General features: G+C 35.6%; 1 protein-coding gene and 1 pseudogene across 1 annotated transcript; one reads left to right on the forward strand and one right to left on the reverse strand.

Moving 5' to 3' along the window:
* The first annotated feature begins 67 nt into the window (after positions 1-67).
* On the forward strand, positions 68-5,494 carry LOC115967655 (annotated as a pseudogene).
* Positions 5,495-5,842: 348 nt separating this feature from the next.
* On the reverse strand, positions 5,843-9,494 carry LOC115968494 (amino acid permease 3-like). The gene is made up of 8 exons (XM_031087905.1): positions 9,295-9,494; positions 9,078-9,213; positions 8,223-8,456; positions 7,922-8,015; positions 7,511-7,725; positions 6,948-7,108; positions 6,596-6,823; positions 5,843-6,486 (listed from the first exon to the last, which is right to left on the reverse strand). The coding sequence occupies exons 1-8, from the start codon at positions 9,340-9,342 to the stop codon at positions 6,061-6,063; spliced, it is 1,542 nt and encodes a 513-aa protein (XP_030943765.1). The 5' UTR covers positions 9,343-9,494; the 3' UTR covers positions 5,843-6,060.
* Between the last annotated feature and the right edge of the window lie 2,092 nt (positions 9,495-11,586).

The following is an 11,586-nucleotide window of genomic DNA, read 5'->3' on the forward strand; positions in this document are numbered from 1 at the left end:
GGAAATAGAAACTAAAAAATCAGATACAACAGTACAGTTTGTACACCCCTAAACACAAGCCCAAAGAAATAGAGTACGAAAAAGTAAACATTTTAGATGTTCCAAAGTTCTCACCTTGTCTTAAAAAATGCGAGCATTACGTTCTTATCAGACTAACCACATTAAACATGCTAGGACCGTATTCTAAATGGTTGAATGATGCTTTCCAAACCAGTTTCTCCAAATAAAGAAAAGAGAGTTCACTGACCATGGCATTACCCATTGAATTCCAAACACTACAAAAACTTCACACCATAAGGCGTGAGAGAACTTACAATGAAGAAGAAAGCGGTTCACTGATTCCCCATTGCAGCAACATAAGCAACACCTATTAACCAGAGACTGATCTTTCTTAATAAGATTATCAATGGTGAGTATCCCATCATTAACTATTGTCCATAAAAAGGACACCCATTTAGGCATCTTAGTATGCCATATACACTCCCAAGGAAAGGTAGGGCGCTTGGCCACAAAGTTGGGACTCTAATTTGAATCAACCCTTCATATAAGTTTCAAAATCGTGTTTGTTTTTAATAACTTAAGTCTTTGGTACTGTTTAGCTTACTTAAAGACTCACTTTGGTACTGTTTAGCCTCGGATTCCTTCAAATCTTAAACCGACACGCCCTTTCATTTTCCTTCAATCCTAGACTCCTCGAACTCTAATAAAATACCCAAACCTTAAAAAAAACTTAATCATGTCTGCTTCAAATTCAAACCAAAACCCAAATTCAAACTTAATCATGTCATCTTCTGAGAATGTTCTTGTTAGAGTTCCTGGCGTGGTAGCTCATCTCATAGAGAAAGATCATACTGTAGAACTCGCTTGTGGTGAACTTGTCATAGTTGGTCTTAACCAAGGATGAAGCGGCTGTGAAGCTTGATGAGTCTCACTACTTCTTTTCTCTTCGTGTTCCCGCAAGTGGGTCGTTGGAAAATGATGTAAAGGTTGAAGGTTTTGGTGGGAAAGAGTGTGAGATGTTGAATTATGGGTTAACGATTGCGTCTAAAGGACAAGAGGGTGTTTTGAAGGAATTGGATCAGGTTTTGGAGAAGTATAATTTTTTTTCTGTGGAGGAAGTGGGGGATGGTGAGGTGTTGAATGGTTTGGTGAAGAGAGAGATGGCTCTGGAGGAGCAGGACAAGAGGGAATTGATGGTGCAGAGCTCGGTAGCGTATTGGACTACATTGGCCCCCAATGTGGAGGACTATAGTGGGAGTGTGGCGAGGTTGATTGCGGCGAGCTCAGGGGAATTGATTAGGGGGATTTTGTGGTGTGGGGATGTGACAGTGGATAGGTTGAAGTGGGGGAATGAGTTCTTGAAGAAGAGGATGGGGCCAGGGTCTACTTCAGAGATTAGTCCGGAAACAATGAGGAGGATCGAAAGGTTTGAATTTAATTTCTTAGAAATTGTATTTTATGAATAATAATTGATTTATTTGGTTGTTATTGTATCTGTGTTGTTTGGCGTTTAATTTTACTTGGTTAACGTGGTAGATTGGTTTGTATATGTTCATTTTCAGAATAATTGTGATTTTAACTAAGGGTAAGTTTAGGTATATTTTCTTAGGCGTGGTATCTTAGCTTCTCAAATTTAGCTTCTCAAATTAAATTTTATTTACAGCTCATAATAACATTGTTTGTACTGCATTGGCCAACGCAGCCATGTGTTTGGATTTATTTGGGAAACGTAAGGTACAATACTCTACCTAAGTTTTGCTCTTTTAGCTATCCTGACAAAACTCTACCTATTGTTAGTTTTTGGTTTCTTTTCATGTGTAGTTCTGATAGATGTTGTCTGGGGTTTGGACTGTTGGAAAAATAATAATGAATAAACAAGTTTGATACAACAAACAATATCCCAAATAATTAGCAAGAATGTAAATAAGCAATAAAAATATAAATATAAGTGAATTTAGGAACAATCTCACAATACTATTGAATCACGCAAAGAACGTTGTCCTTAAAGGTTGATTCGTGCAATCCAAAGTAAAACTCAGTGCGATTGGTTCTATTGGTCAAACAACCCCTCAAGATTAGACTATAGCGTCGACCTTTGAGATGTACGCACTTCCAATCACAAAAGGTTTAAGAACAACCTTATATTGCCTTTCCTTAAAAACAAATATTCTTGTAGAAAAATAAGTGGAAGAGAAAGATAGTAGAATTGTGTATATCTAAATATAGAGTTGTAAAAAGACTTTAGAAAAGGTGTTATGATACCTATTATATAGGCTACTTATGAAGATAATAGTCTATTGTTATTGGTTACTAATAACCCATAAAAGCCCAACAGTTATATTATCAATTATTGCCTAACAGCTATTTTATCAATTATTGTCTAACAACTATTTTTCTCATAATTGACCAATGGCTATTTTACTCATAAATTTCCAACAGCTAGACAATAAATAAGAATAAAAGTGTTTGGAACACACCAACACTAACATGGACTGTTAATATGTTGAACTTGTTGGTGTTGAGGCCGGTTTAGAGAGGTGGTGAGGTGAATACATGAAAATCCGTTTCCTGCTTACATTGCCTAACAACTGGTTCTAAACAATGTTGGGATACTTTTTTTGGTTTTTGTTAAAAGATTTAACCAAGGCATCGCATTTTATTGGACAGTCCTCCAGTAGAGGACTAATAATAATTGGCACTACGGGAGGCCAAGAGTCTTGTGGCTCAATTGATTGGTCTTCTTTATAAAAAGAACTAGGGTTCAAATCTTCCTTACCCCTTGTTAATTCTTACAATTTATCAACAAATAATAATAATTGGCAGTGCCAGGGAGATGATATATTGAATTTCCATTTAGCTGTTAAAATGGTTGTTTTCCACGTATTAGCCACTCCAAAATTGGGGTGAGTTGCCTATTATCATCTCTCCAAGACCCCCACAGAAGGGGGAGGTTTGCACCGTGCAAACCTTTTTTTTATAATGGTTGATTGCCAGAGTCCTAGAACCAGGTCCCTTATTTGTTTAAAGAATATAGGATATAGTTGTTGACTTTTATAAGTCAGTTTAGCTGATTGTGTTGTCTATGATATAATTCATCCCTTCACCTCCCACCCCCGCTTCTTTTTTTTCTTTTTTCTTTTTTATTATTATTATTTTTTATTTACCTTTTACTTGATTATGTAATTTTGATACGGATAAGTAATGCTATGCTACTTTATGGTTGGTCATTTTAGGGTTAAAAAGTTGACAAAGATGACGGAGAAGATGGCTTCTAGAGTCCTTTCTGGGGTTGTCAAAGTCTCAGGATTCTTCACAACCTCAATAGTGAACTCTAAAGTGGGCAAGGAATTTTTTAGCCTCCTCCCTGGAGAGATTGTCCTTGCTTCCTTGGATGGATTTAGTAAATTCATCTCATATTCTTTATTTATTTGTCAATTGAGGTTTTTTCTTTCCTTTCCCTTATTTTATGTTTAGAGAGAGGCAGGGAGAGGCTTTCTCCATTTATCATATATTTAGACTGACCAACTCTTGGAGGCTAAAATGCTTTTGCATTCTTCTCAAGTCACTTGGTGTGTGTTTGGTAGGTGTGATTTGTGGGGGATGGAAAATGGAGAGGAGAAAATATGGGGGATTTTGAATAGTGGGGTTGTTTGGTTTGGGGGACAGGGGGAGTGAGGGGGTAGTGATTTTGGTGAGGCTTGGATATTTTCTCCTTGGGCCCACCATTTTGGCGTGTTCTATTTTCTCCCCGAATTGGGGAGAAAAATGAGGGGAGGGAGCTCACCTCCTTCCTTAACGTCTAGTTCCATCTTCTTTTTAAACAAAGGAGTTTTCCATCTCTCCACTTTTCCATTCTCTTAACCAAACAAAGCCTTAATAGCTACCAAAGCAAGCTGACACTAGGTGAAGCTGCTTGTTTGTCTCTTACTATGTTACTTTAGAAGAGCAAATTTTCAATTCATAGGCTGCTTCTTGGATTTTTTTTTTCAGACTTTTAGTTTTATTGATAGCTACTTATTTAGAAAGTCAAGTATTAGGACTTGCAGCCAAATTTGATTACAATTTGTTCGGCTTAGAACTGTGAAATACAAACTTCCTTTAGATGTAATATAGTTATAATACATTAGATACCTAGGAACTGAAATATAAAAGCATATCTATGGAGGGTTAATTTGGGACTGGAAGTTTCAGAAGACAAAAGGAGGCTCTTGAAAATGGGAACGACCAAAGAATTGTGATATGAAGCATGTGTTTCTTTCTTTAAGTGTGTTTGTCCAGTTGTAGAATCTATGGTATGTTTCATGCTTCTGCCACTCAAGCGTGTGTTATTTATGCATGTATGCAGGCAGGGTCTGTGATGCTGTTGAAGTTGCTGGAAGGAATGTTATGTCAACCACTTCAGTTGTGACTACTAGGCTTGTTTCACAGAGGTAATTCTTAATATGAAAACAACATTGATGCAACAACTGCATCATCATTGTCATCAAGAATATTTCTCTAATCAATATCGGTACAATCTTGATTGTCATAATTTTGTAGTGTTGCGATTCTCTTTTAGTGGATTCTTTTTATTGCCATTGGTTGAGGTCTTGTTCCACTAATTTTGGGTTGCTAGACAACAACCTATGTGGAAAACCTTATCTTGAGTTGTGCCCCATATACCATAATTCCATCCAAGATTCCAAGTTTCTGTAACTTGGTTTGGACGTTTTTCTTTTTTGGACAGTAGTTCAATGCAAAACAGGTAGAAGTTGGGGAAACAGCACAAGCTGTCTCCCATGTTTGGTATGGGACCTGGTTTTGGCCAAGATATACTGTTTGTGCCCGGTTTTCTTTGTTCTCTTTTGAGTATAATTGGAAGCAATGAAAATATTGAAGGTCTTTTTTTCATCATTGTAGGTATGGAGAACAAGCAGCACAGGTGACAAATGAGGGGGCTTGAAGCTGCAGGACATGCTATTGGTACTGCTTGGGCGGTGTTCAAGATCAGAAAGGCTTCTAACCCAAAGAGCATTCTAAAACCCAAGAGCAGAAAGGCTTTAATCCGGGTTTTGGCCAAGATATAATGTTTGTGCCTGGTTTTCTTTGTTCTCTTTTGAGTATAACTTTTTTTATCTCTTTTGAGTATAATTGGAAGCAATGAAAATATTGAAGGTCTTTTTTTTCATCATTGCAGGTATGGAGAACAAGCAGCACAGGTGACAAATTAGGGGCTTGATGCTGCAGGACATGCTATTGGTACTGTTTGGGCTGTGTTCAAGATCAGAAAGGCTTTTAACCCAAAGAGCATTTTCAAACCGACAACTCTAAAGCTGCTGCTGAAGCAATTTCTACTGCACTAAGTATAATATAAGAAGTAACGGCAGGGCCATTGAGTTTTTCTCCTCTGTATGAATACCAGATATATCTAGAGATACTATAAACACTTTATCTTTTTGAATTAGTATAGACTAAGGTTCTTGGTACGTAGCTGTTAGTGATTGTATTAAGTTATTAAAAAAAAAAAAAAAAAAATCAATGGATGATTTAGTATATAAATAAAGCTTGTCAAATGTTTTCTCTAATTTGGTTAGTTTCACCAAAACATATAGTCCATTTGCATTTGCATTAACCTAGATATCAGGGTATTTAAAAGCTATTTACATGATGAGTTTGGATTAGCTTTTTTCTTTCATCTATCTTTTTAAACTTATTGCTTATGTACAGTTTTTTAAAACTTATTTTTTCTCAGTACAACTGTGCCTTTTTCAACTTTTACCAAATCGACAAATAAGTATTTGGATCCATGCGTGTAGATATGTGTGGTTAGGCCATATTGGAGAAAGGAACAAAGACTTTAGTTATAAAAAATAAACATGCTTTTGAAACTTATATGAAGGGTTGATTCAAATTAGAGTCCCAGCTTTGTGGCCAAGCGCCCTGGCATGGCAACACAGCATATACAAGATTTTTGCCATTAATTATACAGCAAGTGTATAGGGGGGTTTCTGGGAGCTAGTTTTGGTTTATTCCCCAAAAGTAATCTATAAAACTATTTAAGAAAAAACCCATGGCTCTCTCTTAGTAACTAGTTTTGAATGGCTTGTAAGTCTTGAGATCCAGAACAACTCCAGCGAAGGAGCCTACAGCAGCAGCTATAGAAATGAAGAGACATGTAACACTGATAATCTGTAGCCCAACCCACCTGCTTGTCCAGGGTGCAATCTTCTTTTGAGAAATGTACATCTCAATTGGAAAGAAAACTGTTAGTGGCCAGAATCCAAAGGCTCCAAGTATTCCAACAACATCATTGAAGAAAGGCAAGAGCATGGATATGAGGGTTGTCATAATAACAAAGATTGTCCTCCATACTAGACGGAACAAGTTAAGCTGGTAAATACCAAAGAAGGGGATTGGTATGTCATATTCTGCTGTTACAAAGTCACTCTTTGGCAATTTCTTTGCACTCCATTTTTCTATAAACGCAAATAAAGGCTGGCAAAAGACCTGCAGTTTATATGTATATTAATTTGAGATGCAAAGACTCTTAATCTCACTAGCACCAAAAGGTGTACAACAATCTATTTCTAATTGCTGCTTGAGAGTGTATATATACCTGATATGCACCAACAAGGTGAACAACAATTGCTACATTGGCAATGTCTAATAGCCAGTAGGGGTTGTAGAATCCAAAGCCAGTTAAAAGATTTCCTGGGGCAAGGTCTCCAAAGGATGCATATCCCATGCATCCACACAGTAAATAGAACACTGTAGTTACAGTGATGCTAAATAAAGTAGCCTTCTTCATGGTTTTGTGCTCTGCAGGAGGTGATCTTACTGTATCCTATGGAGGCAAGCATTTCACAAATTATTTGATATGTTGGAACGGTATTTGATCATGATCGTCATGGATGAATTAACAATATAAATGATCTAATTTTCTGGCCAGATGTATATAAATGAAGTACCTGAATTTCAATGAGAATGATGGAAAAAGAATATGCAAAGGCAATAGCTCCAAGAGCTTGCAAACTCCTCCACATCTTCTCAGTAGCGGTGACTACTGTTCCTGCTTTTGTTAATGTCCCTATGCTAATGCCCATTAGGCTTCCTTTGAATTTCCCACTTTCTGCCAATAACAAAGGTAGCCGTTAATCATACCTATCTTGCTGACTTGGTTCTATACTTCTATGCAGAAAACAGTTTCAATCTTTATTTCTTTCTTCCTCTCTTTCTTATTTTTTAATGAGTGAGGTTGGTCCCAAGAAAAAAAAAAAAAAAAGGAAAGGGAGATTGAAAACAATGATCTTCGTTTCGTGAGGCGTGATCTCTAGCTTATTTTAATATATACTTTGGGGCGGGTAAAAGTTTCTAGGCGTTCAATATTATTAGTTGCTAATACAAACCATGTTCAATGAGTGATGTCATATCTAGTAATCACCTAGTTGAGTAAATAAATCACATATGATTGGCCCAAGTGTGACTTGCATATATCTACAAAGTTTACTACAGATTATCAGTATGTATATACCTGCAACTTTGCCTAAGCCAAGACCAAGACCAACGCTTGAATATGTGAATGACATAATTGCTGCAACTATAGAGAGCCACCATACTTGATCAAAGTCAGGAATCTGAGAAAACAACACCTCTATGATTCCAAATGTTATCATGTACCCATTGCTTGACATGTGACACGGATCTTTGCCACCACTCTTATGAAAACAGTTTGATCTCTTTATTGCCCTGAATAAAAATCAAACATAAGAGCAAAGGATATTGATTTCTTCCCAAGTACAAATTTATTTCTCTCTTCTCTCGTATAACATGCAAGCTTTTGTTACAAACTAGTAATATTCTATAACACTTCAAACAAAAAATATATATGTATATATTCTAAAACAGAGTGCAAAACACGAGTTAGTATACTTGGGAAACTCACATCATACTGACTGATGCTGCAATTGTATATCCAATTGCAATGCCAAACAGATTCAGGTACTGAATCAACCCACATAACATGACCTTTCTCCCCCCTACAGCCAAATGGACATCAAGTTTAGATTCACAAAAACAAATACTCTCCTAGCTGAAAAAAGGATCCTCTCCATTTGAAATGGATCCATTTCATGGTTCAAATTAAATATTACAAATCTAATGGTGTATCCAATGCCACGTTATTTTAAAATTTTAAATGATGTGGTACTCTAAACACTTATAGTTATAGACATCATCTCACTCACCTAAGTTTGCCTTCACTGCATCCATGTAGGTGTAGTTTCTCTGTCCAGTAACAGGGTCACCGGCCCTATAACAGTGTGCTAGGAGGTTCGAAGTATAGATGTTGACAAGGGCAAATAGGATTAGGACAGCAGGTCCTGCAACCCAGCCAAGCTGAGCTATGGCCCATGCCAGTGAGAGGACTCCTGATCCAATAACTGCAGTAATAATATGTGCAGTTGCAGTCCAAAAAGTCCCTGCACAATCATATCATTATCATAATCAGTTTTTGTACTCATTGGATGATATGGTCTTACAAGGAAGACATAAGTTGGTCTTAGAGAACAGTCAATTTATACATTTAGAAAGAAATAATAACATTAGTAAAAAGTAATAAAAAAAATAATGTGAATTAAGGAGATTACAAAGAGTATGACTTTGAATAGAATAGAGTTACAAAAATGAATACAAGTGACAGACCTGAGTTAGTCTATTAAGGATCCATATTCAAAAATAAGTTGTTATAGAAATAAGCTAAAAATAAACTATATACTATTTCTATGTACATGGAAATAATGAAAATGGCTTTTTCATGACTTTTTACGAGTAAATGATGTGCTTGGAACTTATGAAAATTGTAAAAAATTGAAGAAAAGCATTCCCCATGAGCCTCAACAGATTGTGAATTTAAAAGCAAAGGTATAATTAGTGTACTTCTGTGATTAGGTGTCAGTTTTACAAAACATAAGCATACTATTTCTACTTGAGTGGTGAGTTTACTATCCAAAAAGAATGATAAATTACTCAAAATGGTATCCTCATGCATGAAAGTAGACATACTAAAGTTCTAAACTAAAGCTAAATTATGTTATATTTACCTGTTCTCTTTAAACGGCCATCATCATCAAAGCACTTGGAATAGTTGGACAGAGGGTTTATGGCTTCAGTCTCAGCCTGAGTTTTTGGTTGAACTTCTACTTGCAAGTAGTGCCTAACGTCATGCCTCTCTTCTACCTGAATAATGAACATACATGTAAGAAGAAAAATAAGTACTTCAACTAGGAGAGAGGTATAAAAGGCTTAAGTTGGTCTTACAGCGCCATGGTGTATTCTGGATGGAAGAGTACGACTTCTTGCCAACATGGTTCTCTGTAATGGTGGAAATGGTATGCTTTTGAGAGAGAGAGAGAGGTTGAAGGTGATGGGTACTTCACAATACGGAGAGTGGCCTTATATATACAGGAGAAGATAATTACCCGAACTACTGTGAGGAAGAGATGGTAGTGCAACATACTTGTTTTCAATCATGTAACACACTTCCTAGTGCTTTTTCTAAAAGTTCCTATATTTAAAGTCAAATTCAATTCTTACCCTTTTTAAATATTAAAAAAAAAAATAGTAAATCATGGATTGTCCGTTTGATACACCTTATTTTTCAACTTTTTTGAGAATGAAGTTATTTGAAAATATTGCACCTAAAAAAAATGAAGTTTTAAAAAGTTGTATCTTGAAAAAGAATGATTGGATACTGTGTTACCAAATGAGTGTGCCCCTATCCAATGCATTCGGGTCACCCACAAGGTAATTGCTTGGACTGCTACACTGAATCAAGATATTAGTCATGATTTTAATGAAAGGACTACACTCTTCCAGATAAGAGTTAAGTTCTCTAAGAGTTCTAGACGCTACCAAAAAATAGACATAACATAGGATTGGATAACCATGTGTAAAGCAAATATGTATTATGTGGGTGTGGAGATGTAGAAGCTCAACGTCATTGATAGCTTTAGGTGAAAGCGCAAAGCACTAGTTAATTAGAGTTCTCTAATCCTTTTATAAAAGCTAGCCAATCAATAAAACAAATGATTTGGCTAGAGAAATTAGATCAAACAAAGGTTAAATTTGCTCACATTATTCATTTAGTAATAAGAAAAAGTGAAAAATCTAGGCAGTAGGCAGCAAATCTCTTTGTATATTTTTGGGGATCCGAGGCCCACGATGGAGACAGAAACTTCTTAGCAATAGGCAATACTATAGCTAGCATAATGCACATATAACACTTTAGAATTCTTCAAGGCACATCTTTACAAACCTAAGCAAAGCTGCTTCTTCTTCTTCTTACTTTATTGTTTTTGTTTTTTCCTCTTTTCTTTTTTCTATTACAAACTTACAATTTACTACATATGCTACGTATTGTGTCTCTAATTACAAGTGTAATACTTAGATTTCTCTCATGCACAATAGGTTTTGACCTCAGCAAGATGACGCAGACACGTTTTAGATAGCTCCCACCATTGAAGATGTTTCCATTTTTGTGCAAGGACACCAACGCATACACATTTTAGATAGCTCCCACCATTGAATATGTTTCCATTTTTGTGCAAGGACACCATCACCAATAGGTCAAAGCTATAATGGTAAACACTGTAAAAGGTTTATGCTGCAACCATTTTGGTTCTTTCCCTCAATCATTTTGACGATGTCTTTTTTAAAGAGCATGCTCTCTCTTTTTTCTTTTTTCTTTTTTCTTTTTTTCATTAGCTTTAAAGAGCATGTTGAATTGGCTCAAAGGGTAATTGAGGGATGGGACAAGTTGGTAATTAGTTAAGGTAGGCCTTAACTAACATGTTCAAATCCTACCAAGCAAGAACAATATTAAAATGCATAAATAAAAAAACAAATTAGATGAGACATTCTTCGGTTTCGAAACATTTTCAAGTATTGCCTACATTTAATTATGGACAAATTACACTTTTCACTCTAGTTTCTGTCTAATTTTCAATATCCTCCCCCCTCCAAATGATCAATTTCCTTGATTGACACCCTAATTTGAAAGACTTATATCAACATAATTTATCCGTCTAATCATAATTTATGAGATAGAAAATGATGGTTTTTCAATGCAACCAACAGGAAATTTCATTATTACAACAAATTTCCATCCTCCCCTCTCCCCGTGTGTGTGTGTTAAAAATATTTAGTATTCTCAATAGATAAAACAGTAGGTTAATCCCACATTGGAAAATAAATGTGAGTTAAAGATGTTTAAAGTCTGTGTTGTATATTCAAGAGTTAGGCCCCTTTTGAATATACACCACTGTAAGTTTCTTTAAGACCTTCTCCTCTCTTACCTGTGTGTGTTAAAAAATATTTAGTATTCTTAAAAAAAAAAAAAAAAAAAAACTAATTTTCATCTTATTTAACATTCAATTTAGACAACATTGGACACATTAATCCAATTTTTTGAAATTGGGGTGTTAATCAAGCAAATTAATAGTTTGGGGGATAAATTGTTAATGTAATGAAAGTGTAGGGTAAAAAGGTTTAATTTTGACTTTGATTTTAAATGGAAGATAAAAGTATGAGAAATCTTATTCTTTCTAGGAA

The sequence above is a fragment of the Quercus lobata genome, chromosome 11 (assembly GCF_001633185.2).
Source record: "Quercus lobata isolate SW786 chromosome 11, ValleyOak3.0 Primary Assembly, whole genome shotgun sequence".
NCBI classification, from domain to species: domain Eukaryota; kingdom Viridiplantae; phylum Streptophyta; class Magnoliopsida; order Fagales; family Fagaceae; genus Quercus; species Quercus lobata.

Coding starts and splice junctions, on each gene's coding strand:
- LOC115968494 (XM_031087905.1), bottom strand. CDS start 9,342: ATGTTGGCAAGAAGTCGTACTCTTCCATCCAGAATACACCATGGCGCT. Junction 9,214..9,294: donor CCAGAATACACCATGGCGCT/GTAAGACCAACT, acceptor TTCATTATTCAG/GTAGAAGAGAGGCATGACGT. Junction 7,109..7,510: donor TGGCTTAGGCAAAGTTGCAG/GTATATACATAC, acceptor TGTTATTGGCAG/AAAGTGGGAAATTCAAAGGA.